The 22,450-nt window shown below is 44.2% G+C and overlaps 1 protein-coding gene across 4 annotated transcripts in view; it reads left to right on the top strand.

The window, feature by feature from the left end:
- The window catches only part of GNL3L (G protein nucleolar 3 like), a 28,583-nt gene extending 10,761 nt beyond the window's left edge, over nucleotides 1–17,822 (top strand). For all 4 annotated transcript variants that reach the window (XM_010970855.3, XM_045507741.2, XM_045507751.2 and 1 more), the window contains exons 5-16: nucleotides 52–168; nucleotides 924–1,007; nucleotides 1,170–1,305; nucleotides 2,255–2,358; nucleotides 4,105–4,249; nucleotides 6,762–6,849; nucleotides 7,335–7,509; nucleotides 7,594–7,736; nucleotides 8,046–8,182; nucleotides 9,966–10,093; nucleotides 12,885–13,104; nucleotides 14,614–17,822. In XM_010970855.3, the coding sequence (XP_010969157.1) occupies nucleotides 52–168; nucleotides 924–1,007; nucleotides 1,170–1,305; nucleotides 2,255–2,358; nucleotides 4,105–4,249; nucleotides 6,762–6,849; nucleotides 7,335–7,509; nucleotides 7,594–7,736; nucleotides 8,046–8,182; nucleotides 9,966–10,093; nucleotides 12,885–13,104; nucleotides 14,614–14,696 (1,560 nt within the window). In that variant the 3' untranslated portion in view covers nucleotides 14,697–17,822. The remainder of the gene's footprint in view (nucleotides 1–51; nucleotides 169–923; nucleotides 1,008–1,169; nucleotides 1,306–2,254; nucleotides 2,359–4,104; nucleotides 4,250–6,761; nucleotides 6,850–7,334; nucleotides 7,510–7,593; nucleotides 7,737–8,045; nucleotides 8,183–9,965; nucleotides 10,094–12,884; nucleotides 13,105–14,613) is intronic.
- Nucleotides 17,823–22,450: the final 4,628 nt, after the last annotated feature.

Genomic DNA, 22,450 nt, shown 5'->3' with positions numbered 1-22,450 from the left:
CTTAGGCTGCAGGCCTAGTCAGCTGCAGTCCTGTGTGTGTTCACTTGTTAGGCTGAGGAGATGAGGGAGAAGCAGCAGGCTGCCCGAGAGCAAGAGAAACACAGACGCAGGACCATCGAGAGCTACTGTCAGGATGTCCTGCGACGCCAGGAGGAGTTTGAGCGCAAGGTAAGAGAGCAGCCTTTGCCCTTGGGTAGGACAGGCGGGGTTTGCTCAAAAGCATCTTTGGCCATTGCTCTGTGAAAGGTAAAGAGGAAGGGCGTGAAATTATTGGAGAGGAAGTAGGAATCAGTGCAGAGAGGGTAGGAAACAGTGGGGAGGGAGGGTGAGAGGGAGGTGAAGGGCCATTCTCAGTCTTATCTGTACCTGCACAACCCTGGATAGGTCCTCTCTCCCAAGCTGGAACCCAAAGACTGGGGGTTGGGAGTGTGGAGATGTAGGACTCGGGGACGGAGGAGAGAAAGAGTGAAAGTGCAAGGGGAAAGTTGAGAGGGGAGTGTATGGGGGGGTGTTGTCTTTCTAGGACTTTTTACTGCCTTTCTGGCATATATTCTCATCTCGCAGAATATGCACTTTCCAACTTAAAACTCCCTTTTCTAACATGAAGTACGTATTTTGCTTTCACCATCCATGTTCCCCATAGACTGTTTTTCTCACTTACACCTCCCACTTACACTCCTCCCTTATACACCCAGGCGCACAGTCAGGCTTCTAACTAGTGCTCGAACATACACTTACAAATAAGCACACACATAGGCCATGTGGTTCTCTCCTTTCTTCTTCCAGTTCCTGGCTTTATTGGTTGATCAAAGCTGCCCTTCGATGGGTTGGGACTCACATGGCTCTCCCAGCCTCCCATGGTTTTCAAAGACTACCCTTATGCTCTTTCTTCCTCTGGACCATTCTCTTTTCTTTCTCTTTAGGAGGAAGTTTTGCAGGAATTAAATATGTTTCCTCAGTTGGATGATGAGGCCACAAGGAAGGCTTATTATAAGGAGTTCCGTAAGGTATGGGGGCCCATTTCTTAAGGCCCTTTAGGGAGGGCACCAATCCAGTCCCGCCTCCTTTTCATTTTTGTTTTTCCTAAGCCATCGACCCTTTCTTTTACGGGCCTGTTGATTGCTCCTCAGTCCTTTCCCTGCCTTCATCCCCCATTCCCTGCCCTGCAGGTCGTGGAATACTCTGATGTGATTCTAGAAGTACTGGATGCCAGGGACCCGTTGGGCTGCCGCTGCTTCCAAATGGAGGAGGCTGTCCTGCGGGCCGAAGGCAACAAGAAGCTGGTCCTGGTCTTGAACAAGATTGGTAGGTGTTAGACAGGATTGGGTAAGGCAGGGCAGGGGCCAGACCTTCTTGAGAGACTACCTTGGATCAGACCCTGAGACCCAGCAACTCAGTGATACTCATAACAGTTGTGCAAGGTAGGAATTCTTATTTCAATTTCTAAAGCCAGAAATTTGAGAGGTGAAATCACTTGTCTAAGCACACGCACACGCATACGCATGTGCGCGCACGGACACACACACACACACACACATACATATACAGAGTACAGCGGAAGTTGGGGACGGAGTTAAAGCTTGTCTGCCTTTCAGTCCCCTGTTTTTGCCATTTTGAGCTTTATCTGTGACTGGCCAGTCCTGGAGAGTTCCTGTCTCCCCTCAGCTGAGACCCAGAGACTAGGGCAGAAGAGCGCTTGGGCTCAGGAGTCTCTTAGGTCTGGGTCTCAGCCCAGTCATTCTATTTTCTCTGGGATCTTGGACAAGTCACGTCACCTGAGAACTTCTGTTTCTCTAGCTGTAAAATGGGCTGGGATTGTCCCAGCCTCACAGGGTTGTTGATAAACTGCTTGGTACATACATGATCAGTAGTTCACAAATGGTAGCCATTCTTGTCAGAGTTATTTTTGACATTTGGCCCAAGGTAGAATGATTCAGAGGGGATGGGAAGCACCCTTTGGAGACCTCTGGCACCCTGGGCCCACAGGCTTGGAAAGAAGGCATCTGGGACCAGACAGCTAGTTTGCCTGTTCTCCCTTAGGAAACAGAGTTCTCCTCAGTGAGGACCAACTGGTCCCTTAGATTAGACTGTCCTTTCTAACTCTAACCTGGGGACTGGATAGGGACTGTCAGGCCAGGGAGATGGCTATTGGCAGGAGGTGTGCCTAGCCTTGGGTGTGGGTGGATGCATCTTTGGAGTGAGCCATTCATGTGATGTTCTCCTTACCAGTCCTATCTGTTCCTGTTTTCCTCAGACCTGGTCCCCAAGGAGGTTGTGGAGAAGTGGCTGGAGTACCTTCGTAATGAGCTGCCAACCGTGGCTTTCAAGGCTAGCACTCAACATCAGATCAAAAACCTGGTAAGCTGGGGCCAGGGGCCACCTCTTTCAGGGTGGCCTGGGAGCACTACTTTCTAATTATATCATTAACATACAAATACATATTCGGTGTAAAATACCAAAGTATACAGAAACACTGATTACTTCTAGGGAGAGAAATTGGGTGCTGGGGGATTTTTCAATTTTGTACCAGGTGTTAAACATTTATTAAAAACTAAAGTAGGAAAAATAAAAACAATTCCAGTTGACCCTTGAGCTAAGCTGGGGTTAGGGACATCCCCCCTCTGCACAGTGGAAAATCCGCATGTAACTTACAGTTGGCACTCCGTGATCTGTGGTTCTGCATCTTTGGTTCTCCATCTGTGGATTCAACCCACTGTGGATCATGTAGTGCTGTACTATTTACTAGTGAAAAAAATTTGTGTATAAGTGAACCTGCACTGTTCAAATGCATGTTGTCCAAGGGTCAACTGTATAGATAAAGCTTAAATACCCTTTCACCAGTACCCCTGATTCCAGTCTCCTTTATCCATCTCCAGAGGTAACCACCATTGTTAGTTTGGTGTGTATCCTTCCAGGTATTTTTCTATGCTTTATGTATGTGTGGATGTATATATAAATATAAAATACTGTTTGTGCTTTTTTGTTTTCCTGGAGATCTTTTTATAGATCTACCTTTTTGATGCTAAATAAAATTATTTTCCAGTGTTTTCTTAAATCATTATAACCAACACAACAACACATATCCTTACACATGTCTTCTTAGCCAGTGGGCAAGTGTTTGTGTAGGTTGGGTACAGAGAAGTGGAGTAGCTTGGGTCATAGGCTTTATGCATTTTACATTTTCCTAGACACTGATAAATTGCTCCCCAGCCACCCCCACCCTCCTCCACTGCCCCGCCCCTTACCAGTGGCTTTACCAATTTATCTTCCTACTAATGGGGTAGATGAATGTGTAAGGGCTGGCCTAGTTCCCTACACCCTTGCCAACATTTGATATCATTAAACATTTAAATCTTTATTCATCTGGGAGAAACATGATATCTCCTTCATACTTTTTTGGCATTTTTGATGGCAAAAATGCGGTAAGCATCCTTTTCTAACAGCTTTCTTCCATTTGTATTCCACTTTAAGGATATACCTCCTTAAGCTATTTCTTATTAGTGGATATTTAGGTTAATTCCTTTTTTGCAGTACTGTGTTAAGTAAGTAAGAAAAGAGGAAGAGATAAAAGGGCATTCTGGGCAGAGGAGGTAGCATCAAAAGTAAGGAGTTGGAGGCTGGAATGGCCTTGTCCTATTTGAGGAGTCAAGGGGAGGTAGGCTTTATGTGGGTCAGACACTGTCTCTTCCCTCCATAGACAGGGAGGTGCATGTCCCAATTATGCAGATGTGGGCACTGAGGCCCAGAGAAGGGAAGCAGGATTTGCCAGGCACATGCTTGTGAGAGGCAGAGCTGGAATCCAAACCTGGCCTGTCTCAAGGCCAGGATGCTATCCCACCCCTGCTGAGGGAGCCAGAGACATGTGTGTCTAGGTAGAGGCTGGGGCAGGGAAGACTGGAGATACACAGACAGCGGACAAACAGGTCTTGTGGAAGCAAGGAAATGGCAGGTGTTCAGGGCCTGAGTGAGAAGCCCTTCGCTTTAGGCTGGGGGTCTTGGTATTCACAGAGATATGGTCTTGAAAGATTCCCTGAAAGTTGGAAATCTGGGCTCGGATCACATCTCCTACCTGATGCCTCTCCTGTAATACCCCTCGTTTTCCAGAGTCGCTGCAGTGTGCCAGTGGAGCAGGCTTCTGAGTCAATGCTGAAAAGCAAATCCTGCTTTGGAGCGGAAAACCTCATGAGAGTTCTGGGAAACTATTGCCGCCTTGGTGAAGTGCGCACCCATATCCGTGTGGGTGTTGTGGGTAAGGCCTTGGGCGAGGTCGTGGGGCCCAGACTCCCTCCTTGTGTGGGGGCTTCACTAGGGGAAAGGATTCTGGGAACTTTATGTTACCTTTTTAGGAAAGAGGGGAGCCATTCAGGAAGGGTTTTGTGACTTGTAATTTGGATTGGTGAATGTGGAAAGGCAATCAAGCGTGGAGTGTTAGAACCACGGACCAAAGGCACGAGGCTGGGCTTGGAGTTGGCCCTGTTTCACCCTACCAGAGCTGTGGGAGGGAGGGGTGAACATCTCCCTTTCATAGATAAGTACACAGACCCAGAGGAGGGAAAGGGACTTGTGGGGCTCAGCCCCATGGGAGACAAGGCAGAGCAGAGGCTCAAACTGGGGCCTGTCTGGAACCCAGGGCACCAGGGGGTTGCTGGTGGGAAGGGAAAAGGGAAACTGAGGAAGCAGAGCTAGAGGAACAGGAAGAGGAAGTGAAGCCAAGAGAGAAGATATTGGAGAGAGAGCTGGACACCTAGAAAAAGGTTTAGATGTGCATACCTGAATAGACACAGAAAAAGATCTGGGAAGCCAAATGGCAGGATTGGTGGGGAGTGAAAAGGGAGGACAGATTTAAATGATAGAGGCATGCAGAGACAAGGAGATATGATCACAGAGAAATACCAAAAGAGACATAGGGGCAGATATGTGCACAGAGATGTATAGAGAGAGACATAGGAGGGCTAGAGACACCTCACGTATGTAGAGTGGCAGACATGCATACTCAAAGAAAGAACAAGAGATAGCCAAACAGGGCTAGGGAGACAGATTCAGAGGGAGATGCGCATCGAAAGATGCCGACACAGAGGAACGCACACCCAGACCTAAGCACACATACAGATCCAGAAATGCATGTAGATCCACACATGTGGAGATAGGCACAGACCCAGAGGCAAAAGACATGAAGACCAAGCCCTTCCCACACGCTCACCCAGCTCTGCTTCCTCCTAAGCAGATAGAGCCACAGAGACAGACACGTGCCCGGATATACTCGACCTGCAGACACAGCCACGCACCCAAAGTCACAGAGACAAATACACAAACACGTCTACGATGAGACATATATATGTACATAGAGAGAAATAGAGACAGAAAAAGAGACAGTGAAACACGTACAGAGGGGGCATACGTGTAGAGAGACAAGCCCACAGGGAGAAAGAACACGTACAGAAAGAGCTGAGAGAGCCATAAAAAAGAATAAAATAATGTCATTTGCAGCAATACGGATGGACCTGAAGATTGTCATTCTAAGTGAAGTGGGCCAGAAAGAGAAAAATGCCATATGACATTATTTGTATGAGGAATCTAAAAAAATAATAATAATAATGACACAAATGAACTACTTATTATTTATAACTAAGATGATTGATTTCTTGAATATGTGTAAGCACATTTGACTCCTTTATGATTGGATTAGTGCATTCTGTTGATTCTTACTTTGTGGTTGGCTTTATTCCTTTGATAACTATGTATGTTTAAAAAGCTAAAGCTCTAATCTGTTCTTAGAAACAATGATCAGTATGTATATGTAAACTAAAAAATGTGCAGTATACTGTATATATGTATTGATATATAATATAGTGTGTATGTGCAGTCAAACTAATAATTCTACCTAATAAAAATGAAAAAGAAAAAAAAAGCTGAGAGGAGTCAGTACAGAGGGAATTACAAAGAAGCAGAATTGGTGGGGTAGGGAGAATCAGAGAGAAAAGACTGTGGCCAGAATGAGTGACAGTGAGACAAACAGCCAGAGAAAGGTGCTTAGATTCAGCGATACACAGAGAAAGAAAGATATAGGCTAGAGAAAAAGATGGAGTGGAAAAAAAAGGACAAAAACGGAAAAAGCAGTGATATTTAGAACGAGAACCATCAAGAGACACAGAAGATGTACAGACTAGCACACCTGAGGAACTACACACACACACACATGCACATCTGTGAGAGAGCAGTGCACATGTATGTTCTAGCACACACACAGAGAGAATGGTGGGAATGAGAGACCCAGTGGGGAAGAAACAAAGATACTCATAGGCTGAGAGGTGCTCACAGATGCCCGAACAGAAAAACACACCGCAGGCAGACAACTGCTCAGGGGCTGACATGTGAGATGAGCTCCCCACCCCCTGCCAGGTGAATTACGCATCAGGGCACATGGTTCTCTGTTTCGCGACACTTCCCGATGTCCATCCTGTTGGACTGTGTCACAGAGGCCTTGCATCAAGTACCTTTCTCAGGCTGGTTGTAGGTGGGAGGTGAGTGGCACATCTAGAGAGATGGACACAACTAGCCAATGTGCTCACAGATGAAGGAGAGGGGTAGAAAGGCCATGAGGGGTTTGGTCAGGGCCTGGGACAGGTGGGCAGGAAGCCAGCTCTGTTTTTGGCTTCCCTGTGGCCTGGTCACATTGCCCCTGCCTGGGCCTCCCACACACAGGCTGTCCTAATCGGTCCTAGAGCCCTTCCTGCCCTGAGACATCTGCTGCTCCTTTGTAGGCCTTCCCAATGTTGGGAAGAGCAGCCTGATCAATAGTCTGAAGCGCAGCCGTGCGTGCAGTGTGGGAGCCGTTCCTGGGATCACCAAGTAAGTACCTGCCTGCTCCCCCACTTTACAGCTTCTTGACCCTACCATTCCCCCAACTCCCACACTGTCAGCCCCCGTCCCGTATCTTGGACCAGCCTCTGATTCTTCCATGGGCCCAGGAGTTTCCCAGCCCTCATTTACCTGACACACCCTAGGTCTGAGCCAGGCCCCCAGCTGGGTTCTTCCCCTCTTACCTCCTTGGAGCCTCCCAACAACCATGCCAGGCTGGGTACTGAATAAGCCACTCTGCTTCCTAGATAAAGCCTCTAAGGCTCAGAGAGTCAGAAGTTTGCCTATGGTCCTGCAGCTCAGTCCCCAGTGGTGAAGGCCAGACTGGAATCGCCCTCCATCTCTTCACCTTCATCTGTAGGCCATCTGCCCCTCACTCCTTCTCCCAACTGTGTGCTTGGGGCCTCGAGGGTGCCAGACATATCCGGGCTGGTCACCGCCCTGCGTCCTCTCTTACCTTCTCTCTCCCGACCCAGGTTCATGCAAGAGGTCTACCTGGACAAGTTCATCAGGCTGCTGGATGCCCCTGGCATTGTCCCAGGACCCAACTCGGAGGTGGGCACCATCCTGCGCAACTGCGTCCGTGTGCAGAAGCTGGCGGACCCCGTAACCCCGGTGGAGACCATCCTGCAGCGCTGCAACCTGGAAGAGGTACTTGGGGTTCTTGCTCATACCCCACCCCCTCTTCAAGGGCCCTTCGTTCTTCCCTGTGATTTCTCTCCCTCTCTTCACCAGATTTCCAGCTATTATGGCGTCTCTGGGTTCCAGACCACTGAGCACTTTCTGACTGCAGTGGCCCACCGCTTGGGGAAGAAGAAGAAGGGAGGCATATACAGTCAGGAGGAGGCGGCCAAAGCCGTCCTGGCTGACTGGGTGAGGTGAGGAGAGGGCTAGGTAGAGGTGAGGCTGGGAGTCATGCTTCACAGAAGGGCTCATCTGTGTTTGTTCCAGAGGTGGGGCAGCCTGACTTCCTGGGTCCCAGGACAGGGAAGGCCAAAGCACCAGGTCATGTCTGGCCCAGCAACATTTATGCCTGGTGATTACCCAGCAACTCAAGCTTTTGGTCAGGTGTCCGGGTTTTCTGGTTGACCCTCACTGTTTCTGACTTGGGAACCCATTGTCTCTTTGATTGGTCATTTGTTCACCTAATGACATCACCACCAATTTCTTCCCACCTCCCAATGCAGCGGGAAGATCAGCTTCTATACACTCCCACCCTCCACCCACACCCTGCCTGCCCATCTCAGTGCTGAGATCGTTAAGGAGATGACTGAGGTCTTTGACATTGAGGACACCGAGCAGGCCAACGAAGACACCATGGAGTGTAAGTCGGGGCGAGGGTACTGGCCTGCCTGGCACCTTCCTTGTCTTGTCCTCGTGGAGCCACACAGATCTGATGACAAATCCCACGTTTGACCCCCTCTCTGCTCTGGCCCTACTCTGGCTTGGGGAAAGTTGTGTAACCAACCCTAAGCTTTATGTCTTTTCCCACAAGGTGAAGAATTGTAATCTGGGTCACAGGCGGCGGTGGTTGTGGGCTCTTGGTCGTTAGGGAACAAATCCTCAAAGTACCTGGAACACAGTGAGGTGCTTAGAAAGTGCAAGGTTCATTTCCCCATTTCTTGAGACCTGGAGTGGACTGAGACACTCCTCTCAAAATCCCTTCCTCTCATGTTGCTCTAGGCTTTGCCTCAGCCAATGCATGTCCATTCCTAGATTTTCATTTTTATGCCCATTGATGGATGAGGCACCTGAGTCACAGAAAGGTGGTGATGTTTGCCAAACAGCACATAGTCAGTGGCAGGCAGAGGTGGCATTCAAACTAGCTCTTTTGCCCTTTTGTTGAAGACTTGCCCAGCTCAGAGTAGCTAAGTGGTTAAAAGAATGGGCTGCCTGGATGCAAGTCCAAGTTTTGTTAGCAGTGTGATGCTGCACAAGTCACTTAGCCTCTCCACATCCAGTGACATCTGTAAAATGAGGACAGTAGCACCCGCCTGATAAGATAGTTGAGAAGACTTATTTAATGTATAAAGAAACTTAGAGTAGTGCCTGGCATATAGCACATGCTGGGTATATATTAGCTGTTATTAATATGGTTATTTGTTGGGGGACAGAGAGATACGACTTTCAGGCACTCTTGGAAGAAATTTGTTCTTTTCAAATACTACCATCTGTAGCTCTGGCTTCTGGCTCCTGGCTCCTTCCTTCTCTACCCTGCCCAAGAAAGGTAACCAGTACTCTCTGGGCCTGTCTTCAGATACACTGGGGTAGTGGAGACAGCCCTAGCTGGCCTGGCTTCTAGTTCCTTTGTTTCTCTTGAGGGTCACTAGCTTTCCTTCTCTGGGCATTTGATATGCTTGGATTAAAAATGCAGACAAGAGGCTTGCCTGCTTCAGAGTCTATTCCCCATGTGGTTTGGGCAAGTCAGACTTCTTTCTGAACTTTACTATTCTATTCAAGTGCGCAGTTGGGAGGAATTAGAGCTCACGTTCTTATGATGATGCTTGACTCTGGCTGCATGTGAGGGCAAGAGGGGCTCTGGCACTGAGAATGCACTTTGGCTAAAGATTAAGGTCCCAGAAATTGAGAAGAGGGAGAGGTTAATGGTGAGAGTTTCCTAGTTGCCCTAATGTTGGATCTTGAAGAGTGAGTAGGGATTAGAGGCCCAGGGAAGGAGATGGGGGCAAAGTTTAGAAGAGGTGTGAGGGTAGTGTGGGCTCAGGGCAGTGGGCACATTTACAGTTTGCAGTGGAGGCCAGCTCACGGCAAGGCGCCAGGGAGATAGGGAGAGAGGCCTGGTCCTGGGGAGGGAATTCCAGTACCTGCCATTTACTGAGCAGTGTCTCAGGCCAGTGCATTTCAGGCATCCAGGGCTTGTGGCATTCTCAGTTTCCAAGTGAGGCTCCAAGACTAGCTCCCAGCAGGTGAGTACCCTACTGCAAAACCCAGGCCTTTAATCCTTTGTCATATGGTCTCCCAGCAGGAATAAAAGAGCCTTCCCTCCTGACTCCCCTGGGCAGTGTCCACATCTTTCCACTGAGGCCTGACCCGGGGGCTGGGAACAGGGAGGAGCCAGGGCCCTGACAGTGGTATTGATTATGTTAAAGGCTTGGCCACTGGAGAATCTGACGAGCTGTTGGGTGACACGGACCCGCTCGAAATGGAGATCAAGTGGCTCCATTCGCCGATGGTCAAAATAGCAGATGCCATGGAAGATAAAACCACCGTGTATAAGGTACCTGTCCTCTTTCTTCGTGGCAACCCTCTCCTCTATCCAGGGCTCTGGGAGATGGTCAGTCCCTTCCACCTGGCTCCCATGAGTTCTGCCTATAATGGTGGGGAGGTGCGGGTCATTCATTCACTCCCTGTGGGCTTCCTGGGTGCTTGGCAGGGTGCATCCTTTGCGAAGCAAAGGCAGGCCTAAGGAGGAGGCATGCTCTCTCAAGCAGCTTTCCCAGTCCAGCTCCAGCCTAGAGAATAGGAGCCCTGTCAATGCACCCAGTTGTTTAAGTTGCAAACCTGGGCATCCCTGACTCTTCTTCCCTCTAACTAGGCCCCCAGATCCTATACACGATCAGTCACCAAGTCCCGTGGCTTCTCTCTCCTAAACGTCAAGACACTGTCAGCTTCTTTCTATCCCTACCATTCCTGTAACTCTAGTCTTATCTTCCAGTCATCTCTCACATGGACATATGTCTCATGGTTTATACTGGCTCAATCTGACTGTCACTTGCTCTTTCATGGCTCCCCAGCACCCGCAGGACCTAGTGGATATGCCATACTATGACTCCTGGAGGCTTTTTCCGCCTCTACTTCTGCCAGTCCCCCATCTCTGCCCTTCAAGAGCTCACAGTTTAGTGGGTCTTAGACCCAGACATCTACACTGTGATGGGATACACACAGGCTGGGGTTGGGCGCAGAGGTGGGGAAAGCATGGCTCTAAGGGCCCTCGCCTATACTGCTTGTGGGTCAGGGAAGTCTTCCTGGGGGCCTTGGTACTTGTGCCGCCTCTTGAAGGCTGAGGAATTCTCTGGGCAAGGGGACAGCAGCCCATGGGCAGGGCCTCAGCCTGTGCACATGCCAAAGCCCAAAAGGCTGAGAGTGTAGTGTTTTGGGGAAATCATTAGGGGTCTAGGGTAGCTGGAATGGAGGGTGGAGCTCTGGGCATTTGATATGCTTGGATTAAAAATGAATTTTAAAAATTAAAATTCATCTTTCATCAGGGAAAGATGAATCTGGTGTCAGATCACAAAAGGCCTTGTTTTTGACTTTAACTACGGGTAATAGGAAAACACTGAAAGTTAGTTATTTTGGGGAGGGTCAAAGGGTTTTAATTTTTTCCCCTCATTTTGTTTATTTAAAATATTTGTTGACTAGGTAATTTGTGTACATGGTATAACATTTAAAAGGTAAAGGGTATTTAGTGAAGAGTAAGTCTCTCCTCTCTCCCAGCTACCCTGTCCCCCCTTGGAGGCAGATCACTATTAGCAGCCCTGGGTATCTTTCAGAGCTATTCCATTGTTAGACACACATATACGTAAAAGCAGATAACAGGTCTATTTTAATTCAAATAGTTGTAGGCTATTCGTATTATTCCTCACATTGCTTATTTCACTTACAAATTGATTTTGTAGATTGTTCTACATGATTACTTAAAGAGCTGTCCTTCATTTCTGATGGCTACACAATATCTGGAAGGGTGTCTTAAGCAGGGAAGCCACATGGTCAAGTTTTTGCATTAGAACCATCACTCTGGTGCCTGGGGTAAAAACCTAGTCAGAAAGAAAGGAGCCAGGGCAGAGGTAGGGAGTCCAGGAAGGAGACTGTTGCCTGTGCTCCATAAAAGATGATGAGGCCTGCGCTGGGGCAGTGGTAGGAATCATGCCATTCCCGTCCTCACATAGGTTTTTTTATTTTTATTTATTTATTTTTTTATTGAGTTATAGTCAGTTTACAATGTTGTGTCAATTTCTGGTGTACAGCACAATGCCTCAGTCATACATGAACATACATATATTCATTTTCATATTCTTTTTCACCGTGAGCTACTATAAGATACTGAATATATTTCCCTGTGCTATACAGTATAAACTTGTTTGTCTACCATCCTCACATAGTTTTGAAAGTTCTCCCAGTGCTTATAGGAAAATCAGTCTAACTTGTGCTTAAGACTATCCCCTGACTGCTTGGGTTCTAATTTATTCCACTGCTTACTAGCTGTGTGACCTTAGGTGCCTTGTTTGTCAAAGCATCGTTGCAATGATTTAATGAGTTCACACGTGTGCATGTGTGTGAGTACATGTATACACATACGTAATTGCATGTGTACACATATATATGTATGCGCTTAGAATGGTACCTGGCACATAGTGAGCTTCCTGTCAATACTACCTTTTACTGCCCACATGTACCTTCTATTCCAGCCAGTTAGACGCCCTTTTGGATGCCCAGGTATGCTCTGTGCTTTCCCAGTGTTCAGTCAGGAATGACCCTTCCATCAGTAGAAGTATGTTGACCACCATCATCCCCTCAGCCTCTGTCACTTATGCTGCATCTCTTTGGTGGGTACTTGCCACATTCTAACTTGTGGTGTGGTTGGTTTTTTCCTCTTTAGCCTGGTTGCATCTGACTGATTTCTCCCACATTTCTCCACACAGAGCTGGGCACAAAATAGGTGTCAGAACATATTTGTTAAATTGATGAAGACCTTCAAGCTCACTTGAACAAAGAATCATTGTAATACCAATTATCGTTGACAAGTAATTCTGTTTTTTTCATTTTATTCTTGTAAAAGCCATGCAAAGTACCCATTGTCCATCCCCATTTGACAGATGAGCAAATTGTGGCTGAGATGATAACTAAGTACCTCCTAGTCTGTGGTGGAGCCAGACTTGAAGCCTAGTTCTGCATGGCTCCGGGCTCCTGTTCTTACGAAAGCCTGTCCCTGCCTGTCCCTGCCTCATTGGCAGAAGTCTTTGGAGGTACCCTCGGGGCCCAGACCTGACTGTTGTCCTCTCTTTCCCCAGATTGGAGAGCTCACTGGGTATTGCACCAAACCAAACCGCCATCAGATGGGGTGGGCTAAGCGCAACGCGGACCAGTTCCCCAGGAACAACAGCATGGTGAATGTCTGCCCAGTGGACCGCCGCCCGATGCTACAGAGGATCATAGAGACAGACCCCCTGCAGCAGGGCCAGGCTCTGGCATCTGCCCTGAAGAATAAGAAGAAGGTCCAGAAGCGTGCAGGTGGGAGCACCTGACTGCCCCGCTGTGCTCTGTAAAGGGCCCACCTGGGGCCTTAATTAGGGGCTCCTGAATGAGCATCTCCGTGTGTCCAGCCCCAGGCCAGGGTTAGGGGCAGGGATGGGTTAGGAGGCTCACCTGCTAGCAGAGTGATTCTCAAACTTTAGCTTGTATTAGACTCACCTGCAGGGCTTATTAAAGCACAGGTTTCTGGGACCCACCCCCAGAGTTTCTGATTGAGTAGGTTGGCCTTGGGGCCTGAGAATTTGTGTTTCTAAGGTTCCCAGTTAGTGCTGATATTGCTCCTCTGGAGACCACACTTGGAGGACCATTGGCCTAGTCAAATAGCCACCATTTATTTATCGGCTGCTTTCTATGTGTTAAGAAGCTTACAGGCTATCTATAGTGTTTACTTTATCAATAGGCAATACACTCAAAATCCAGAGGGTACAAAATGATATACCATAAAATGTCTCCTTCCAATCCCCAGTCATCCAGGCTTTCCCCTAGAAGCAACCAGTTACTATTCCTGAGATAGGTACACAGGCAAATATCCGTATATTCTTTGTTCTCTTTTTCTAGACAAATGCTAGTCTCCTGAACATACAGTTTTGCCACATCATTTTTCCATTCAACATATATTAGGGATAGTTTCACATCAATTCACAAAAGAATGGCCTCCTTCATTTTAATGGTGGTCTGTTGTGTGGCTGGCCCATTTAGGTCTTCATGCTATAGGAATTTTCACTAACTCCTTGCAAAAGTCTCATTTGGTAGGTAAGGAAACTAGGGCCCAGAGACATTCTGACACACTCAAGATAAAACAGCTATTATTTGATGGAGCCAAAATGCAAACCTAAGGTTGATTGATCCCATAATCCCTGTTCTTTGAACTAGACTATGTTCATAACCATTCACTGTTGGCCTGGTTCCACGCCAAGTCCTGGGAATCCAGAGATCAATTGCCCTTCTGGTCTTACTGGGGAGTAGGGAGGAGACAAGAAAACAGACATTGGCAACACAGAGTAATCATTATGAAGACAGAAAACACAGCGAGGGAACCTAACCCAGCCTGGAGGTGGTAGTGGGGTGGGGGTGATCAGAGATGGCTTCCTGAAGGAGGTGATTGTGTGCGGGGAATCCTGAGGAACAATAGGGTGTGGCTGGAAGATGGAGGTGAGCATTCAGGCTCAAAGCCCTTATTGCCATGCTGCTCATTTTCTGGGAGAGCTTTGAGGGTGATGGCAGAGTGCTAAGTTCAACACAGTAAAAAGAAAACAGCTCAGTAAGTCTGACACTGAGAAATAGAAGCTCCGTTGGGATAATCATTTCACAGGTAGACAAATGGGTCTATCTGTGAGGTTGAGCAGTGGCTGCTGGTAGCTGGGGTGGAAGGGAGAGTGAGCCAGTTTGGGAGTTTGGTGCAGACCACGGTTAATGTAGGCTAGCTCCTGCAGGCCTCCCTTTGGCAAGCCAGCCACTAAGTGACTGCCCGTTTTTCTCCATCTGCAGATAAACTTGCTAGCAAGCTGTCCGATTCCATGATGTCTGTTCTCGACCTCTCTGGCAATGCTGATGACAGTGCTGGTGACTGATCCACTGATCTCACCTCCCTCCCCTTCTCCAAGGACCAGTTCCAGTGGGATGGGGGAATATAGATAAAGTCAGATGGTTTGCTTCTCCCTGAAGCACCTGCATATTAAAAGAACTCCTCCCCTACCATCCCCACACCATCCCTCCATTCTCCAGGGGTGAAAAAGAGTCCCAAGTGTCTGAAACTGGCAAACCCTACCCTTTATTTAGCCCCTACTCTATTTAGAATAGAAATGAAATTAATCAGCAGATCCCTTAATGCTAACAATTTATCCCCTACCTTACAGGTTGGGCAGTTGCAGGCTGACCCCTTACAAAACACTCTTGGACAGCTAAACATGCAACTAAAGGCTAGGCTGCTGGTAGATCTGGGGGTTCCTGGGAGAGTGCTTTACCAGTCCACAACAGACCACAGCAGCAAGACATCCCTGCAATGGGCTGCAGGCCACACATCTTCCACCAACTCCACAGATACTCAACCTGGATGGCAGTGGGAGTCGGGGGGACAATGATGAGCCTTCTCTATCTCTGGACCCGTCTAGGAATAGGATAGAGGAAGACAGCACACAAGCCTAGCTGGTGCTGTGGTGTGGTAAACACTGCCTTGTTCACATGAAGGGAAAACAAAGCACCTGTTGATAGGTGCCTGCGGGGCAAGCCCTGCCTTGGGGCACTTCTGGGCAGACTGAGTTGGAGGAATCCTTGAACCGAAGCCCTCTGGCCGGACCCTGCCCTTATGTGACCATGTCTCACGGAGCATCAGCATTTGAATTCCATGATCCAAAAGGGTTCTGGTATCATTTATTCACAGGCTGCATCCTCAAGAGAGCTGCTTTATCAGGGGTGTACCAGCCAAGTTCTTTTCTGGTATCTAGAAGTCCATATACCCCAGAAAAATATTAGCCACTTCCCCTGGGACAGCCTACCTCATCAGACAAAGGCAGTGGGCCCAGGCAGTGTTAGGGGCACTCAGAAAGGGACTAGGGTAGATGATGGCAACAGAAACACAAATCTTAATTTACCAGGGCTGGTTTGGGTTATGCATGTGACCTCAATTCCCAGCAATCTATCTGAGACTGGCAGCAAGAAAGGAACTCAATACAGTTAAGCCAAAGTTGGTGTGGAGCAATGAAGTTCTACCATTTGGAGGGAGTGGGTGTTAGATTGCTTCATTCTTCGCCCCCACCCCAAACTTCCACATCATCTTTGGATCCACAGCCACATCTTAGTCTTGCCTCTCTTGCTGTCACCCCTTATTTTACCTATTTAAATCCTAAGTCTGGAACCATGTGACAGACTGGCGAGCCCTTGGCTGTAGGATGATTGGCAGGGAAGTACAGACCACTTGTGCATCCTGGGGCAGTGAAAGAAGAGAATTGTGTACTGCTTGAGCACAGACTGTACCGGACCCTGGCAGCTTGTTAACTCCTTAACCCTAAATAAAACTGCCAGTAAAAGATTTGTCTCCTTATGAAAGATAAAGGTGGGGAGGGTATAGCTCAAGTGGTAGAGCACATGCTTAAGCATGAATGAGGTCCTAGGTTCAATCCCCAGTACCTCCATCAAAAAAGTATAATTAAAATAAATAAACCTAAATACCTGTTCCACCCAAGGGAAAATTAAAAAAGAAAAAAAAACAAAAGGACAAGCAGCAGGCTCACATAGTTGTCAGGACATACCGAAGACAACACATTAAGTGGTGACAGCATTGATATCCAGGTGGGATAACCTTATACCGACCCTTTCCTTTGCGTTGTACTGTTTCCTTAACACTGATTATTAAGCACCTACTGTGTGCTGGTCTCTATTATCAAGTCCCTTAAATACATCCTTTTTTGTTTGTTTTAAAATAGGGTCGTGCTAAGATTCCACTCCAAGTATTCTTGAATGGGGTTCCACTTATTTCACACTATCTTATCAGACTCTCCTGGTGGGTAACAGTACTGCAATGGTAAAAATGGATATCAAGACAGCTAAGGCCATTTTATAACCATATGGCAATTCATAATTTAACGTTTTAAACATTTTCTGGTACTCCTAAGAGACACTGGTAACCAACTACTAGAAATAAGAGTTACCTAGAGTAAGAAACAGCATGGGGACATAGTTTGGCTCAAATCAAAGAGAACTAAGGTAGTCACTTCAGGATAAAAATTTGGGACTCCAGATTCTCTACAGCTTACCAAAAGTTTTTAAGAAAAGCTATTTCTTGAGTCTTTTCTCTCTTACCTTTCTTGCCTTTTTTTTTTAAAAGTGTAATTTGCATACAGTGAAGTTGATGCTTCATAGTATAAGTTCTATGAGTTTGGACAAATGTGTATAGTAGTGAACTACCATCACAATCAAGATACGGAATAGTTTATATCACCCCCTAAACTCTCGGGACCCGTTATAGTCAACCCCTACCCGTGTCCTCAGATCCTGGGAACCACTGATCTGTTTTCTGTCCATATAATTATGCTTTCATATAAATATGTAAAAAGAATCATAGTATGTAGAAGAATCATAGCGTTATTTTATGTGTATAGATTTTATTTTGGGGGTGGGGTAACTAGATTTTTTTATTTTTAAATGGAAATACTGGGGATTGAACCCAGGACCTCAAGCATGCTAAGCACGCACTCTACCACTGAGCTATGCCCTCCCTACCCCTTTGCCTATAGATTTAAATTTTTTAATTTAAAAATTTACGTAGAATAAAATTTCCCTCTGGTGTACAATTCTGTAAGCTTTGACAAATGCGTGGAGTTGTGTAACCAAGACGTTCAAGGTATAGAACAGTTCTATTACTCTCTGCCCTCCCCTGCCAAATTCATCCCTGCTACTTTATAATAAGAACCTCCCACCTCTAACTCCTGACAATCCTGATTTGTTCTTTGTCCTCATAGTTTTGTCTTTTGGAGAATGTCATGTAAGTGGAATTATATAATATGTAGCTTTTTGAGACTGGCTTCTTTCATTAAGCATAATACATCTGACATTCACCCACACTATTGGGTTTATCAGTAGTTCCTTATCTGAATCATACTCTTGTATGCAACACCATTTGTTTATTCATTCGCCAGTTGAAGGAACATGGGATGTTTCCAGGTTTGGGCAATTACAAATAAAGCTGCTATAAACATTTGCATGGGATTTTTTTGTGTTTTCATTTCTCTAGAAAAAATATGTAGAGTTGGTTTGCTGGGATATATGGTAAGTATATGTTAACATTCTCAGGAACTGTTAAACTTTCTCAAAGTAGCTCTATCATTTGGCATTCCCATCAGTGTGTGAAAGTTCTCCACATCTTTTCCAACACTTGGCATTGTCAGCTTTTTGACATTAGCTATTCTAGTAGGATGTAGTGATATCTCATGAATTTGATTTGCATTTCCCTACTGGTTAATGATTTGAGCATATTTTTGTGTGCTTATTTGCCATCCATATATCTTCGTTGGTAACGTGTTCAAATCTCTTGGACATTTTGTATTGGGTTGTTTGTTTTATTGTTGAGTTTTGAGAATTCTACATATATAGGATGCAAATTCTTTATCCACTATATGTATGCTTTGTTCCCAGTTTGTGACTTGTCTTTCATACTCTGAAAAGTGTCTTTTTTTTTCATTATGAAAAAAACTTTTTAAACAGATTAAAAAATTTTTTAATATTATGGTAAAATACATATACAATTTACCATCTTAACCATTTTTAAGTATACAATTCAGTGGCATTAAATACACTCACATGGTTGTGCAACTATCACCACAATCCATCTTCAGAACTCTTTTCATCTTGCGTAACTGAAACCGTACCCATTAAACACTAATTCCTCCTCCCCCCAGCCCCTGACAACCACCATTTTACCTTTTGCCTCTGAATTTGACTACTTTTGGTATCTCATATAAGTGGAATCATACGGTATGTCCTTTTGTGACTAGCTTATTTCATTTAGCATAACGTCTTCAAGATTCATCCATGTTGCAGCATGTATCAGAATTTCCTTTTTAAGGCTGAATAATATTCCATTGTAATATATACCATATTTTGTTTATCTGTTTATCCATTGATGGGCATTTGGATTGCTTCCACCTTTTGGCTATTGTGAATAATGCTGCTTTTAGAATGGGTGTACAATTATCTATTTGAGCCCCTGCTCTTAATTATTTTTGGTATATACCCAGGAGTGGGATAGCTGGATCATATGGTAATTTTATTTTTAATTTTTTGAGGAACTGCCATACTATTTTCTGCAGAGGCTGCACCCCTACAGAAGTTTTTACATTCTCACCAACAGTGCACCAGGGTTTTAATTTCTCCATATTCTTGCCAACACTTACTCTTTTTTCTCTTTCTCTCTTTTTACCTCCATCCCTTATAAGTGTGATTAGGTCCCATTTATTTAGTTTTGCTTTTATTTCTGTTGCCTTGGGAGACTGATCTAAGAAAACACTGCTATGATTTATTCAGAATGTTTTGCCTATGTTCTCTTCTAGGAGTTTTATGATGTCATGTCTTATATTTAAGTCTTTAAGCCATTTTGAGGTATTTTTTTGAGAGCTTTCTGTTCTTGATTTCTAATTTATTCCATTGTGGTATGGGGATGCACTTTATATGACTTGAATCCTTTAAAATTTATCAGGACTTGTTTTATGGCCCCAAATATGATCTATATTGGTAAAATGTTTTATATGCTCTTGAGAAGAATATGTATTTTTCTGTTGTTGGTGGAGTGCTCTATAAATGTCAGTCACATCATGTTGGTTGCTCATGTCTACTATGCCCATGTTGATTTTATGCCTGCTTGTTATGTCAATTACTGAGACAGGAGTATTGAAGTCTCTGGGCATAATTGTGGATTTTGTTGTTACTCCTTGTATTTCTATCAGTTTTTTCCTTGTATATTTTGAACATCTTATGTTAGGTACACAAACATTTAAGATTGTCCTGTCCTTTAGAGCAATTAACCCCTTTATCATTAAAATGAACTTTTTAATATTCTTTGTTTTGAAGAGTATTTTGTCTGATACAAATATAGCCACTGCAGCTTTCTGTTGACTGGTTTTAATATGATATATCTTTTTCATCCTTTTATGTTTTACCTATTTATGTGTTTAAAGTACATTTCTCATAGGCAACATATAGTTGCTTCTGGGTTTTTAAATCCAATTTGACAGTCTCTACCTTTTAGTTGATGTTTAGACCATTAAATTTAATGTTACTAGTGGTGTGTTTAGGTTTGAGACCGTCATCTTGCTATTTTTTAAATTTATTTGTCCCATGTCTACTTTGTTCTCCTTTCTCTCCTTTTCCTCCTTCTTTTAGATTAAATACTTTAAAAAATTATTCCATTTGTTCTCCTTCCTTGGTTTATTAGCTATACTTCATTGTTTGGTTATTTTAATGGTTGCTGTAGGGTTGATAGTATATATCTTTAACTCATCCCAGGCTATCTGAAAGTGATATTTTACCACTTTACATATAGTACAAAAACCTAACAATAACACACTTCTATTTCTCCCCTCATGACTTTTATGCTATTGTCATAAATTTTACTCTTAAAGATGTTATAAAACCTACAATATTGTTATTTTTTATACTTTAAATTCTTTTAAAGAAAGATTTCAATAATAAACCATAGTTATATACTTACTCATTCAGTTACCATTTCTAGTGCTCTACATTCCTTTAGCTCCAGATTTCCATACGGTATTATTTTATTTCTGCCTGAAGAACTTCTTTTAACATTTCTTGTATTGTGAATGTGGTAGGCAGTGAATTCATTCCGCTTTGGTATGTCTAAATAGCCTGTATTTTACCTTCATCTTTGAAAAATATTTTTGCCCAGTATGGAATTCAAGTGGATGGGTTTTATCTTTCAGCACTTTAAAAATGTTGTTTCATTGTCTTCTCATGTTCATTGTTTCCAATGAGAAAGCTGATGTCATCCTTATTTTTTCCTCTATCCATAAATGTGTTTTTCCCCCTCTGGTTGCTTTTTAAATTTTTATTTTTGAGCAGTTTGACTGTAGTATGTTTTTTTCTTTATGTTTTTGTGCTTGGATTTTGTTGAGGTTTTTGAATATGCTAGTTTATGGTTTTCATCACATTTGCAAAGTTTTGGCTGTTCTTTCTTTCTTTCTTTTTTTTCACTATAGTATCATACAGAATAATTTCATTGCCCTAAAAATAGCTTGTGCTCCATCTATTCATTCCTCCCTCCCTACCTCTCCCCAAACCCCTGGAAACCATGATCTTTTTACTGTTTCTGTAGCCGTGCCTTTTCCAGAATGTCATTTCATTGGAATTGTACAGATTGTAGATTTTTCAGACTGGTTTCTTTCATTTAGTAATATGTCTTTTAAGTTTCTTCTATGTCTTTCATGGCTTGATAGATCATTTTTTTTCAGTGCACATATATTTTAAATTTACATATATGTACTGTTCATTCATTGTTTCAAAGAATGTTTAGAGCTGTAGCTTTTTAAACTTACATATTTATCAAAGGAATAAAACCAACTACAAAATAAGAATTAACTCAAAAAGATACATACACCCTGCTTTTAACAGCAACATTACTTATAATTGCCAAGATATGGAAGCATCCTAAGTGCACATCAATAGTTGAATAGATAATGGAGATGCAGTATGTATGTATGTGTATATGTATGTGTATATGTATATATATATACACATACATACATATATTGTCTATATTATATGCAATGGAATACAACTCACCCATAAAGAAGGATATTTTGCCTTTTGCAGTCCTTCATTCACTTTTTTTTAACTTTTTTTTTATTGAGTTATCGTCAGTTTACAATGTTGTGTCAATTTACAGTGTAGAGTGCAATTTTTCAGTTATACATGAAGATATATATATTCATTGTCACATTCTTTTTCTCTGTGAGCTACCACAAGATCTCGTATATATTTCCCTGTGCTATACAGTATAATCTTGTTTGTCTATTCTACATATGCCTGTCAGTATCTATAATTTTCGAACTCCCAGTCTGTCCCTTCCCTCCCCTCTCCCCCTTGGCAACCACAAGTTTGTATTCTATGTCTATGAGTCTGTTTCTGTTTTGTATTTATGTTCTTTTTTTTTTCTTTTTCTTTTTTTTAGATTCCACATATGAGTGATCTCATGTGGTATTTTTCTTTCTGTTTCTGGCTTACTTCACTTAGAATGACATTCTCCAGGGACATCCATGTTGCTGCAAATGGTGTTATGTTGTCGCTTTTCATGGCTGAATAGTATTCCATTGTATAAATATACCACCACTTCTTTATCCAGTCAACAGTTGATGGACATTTAGGCTGTTTCCATGTCTTGGCTACTGTAAGTAGTACTGTAAATAGTGCGGTGCAGGTGTCTTTTTGAAGTAGGGTTCCTTCTGGATATATGCCCGGGGTGGGATGACTGGGTCATATGGTAAGTCTATTCCTAGTCTCTTGAGGATTCTCCATAGTGTTTTCCACAGTGGCTGCACCAAACTGCATTCCCACCAGCAGTGTAGGAGGATTCCCTTTTCTCCACAGCCTCTCCAGCATTTGACATTTGTGGACTGTTGAATGATGTCCATTCTGGCTGGTGTGAGGTGGTACCTCATTATAGTTTTGATTTGCATTTCTCTGATAATTAGTGATATTGAGCATTTTTTTTTCATGTGCCTATTGATCATTTGTATGTCTTCCTTGGAAAATTACTTGTTTAGATCTTCTGCCCATTTTTGGATTGGGTTGTTTGGTTGTTTCTTATTAAGTCGTATGA

This window comes from Camelus bactrianus, chromosome X (genome assembly GCF_048773025.1).
Source record: "Camelus bactrianus isolate YW-2024 breed Bactrian camel chromosome X, ASM4877302v1, whole genome shotgun sequence".
Classification (NCBI taxonomy): Eukaryota; Metazoa; Chordata; class Mammalia; order Artiodactyla; family Camelidae; genus Camelus; species Camelus bactrianus.
The sequence above is the reverse complement of the archived record's forward strand: the minus strand, read 5'-3'. Positions and strand labels throughout refer to the sequence as shown.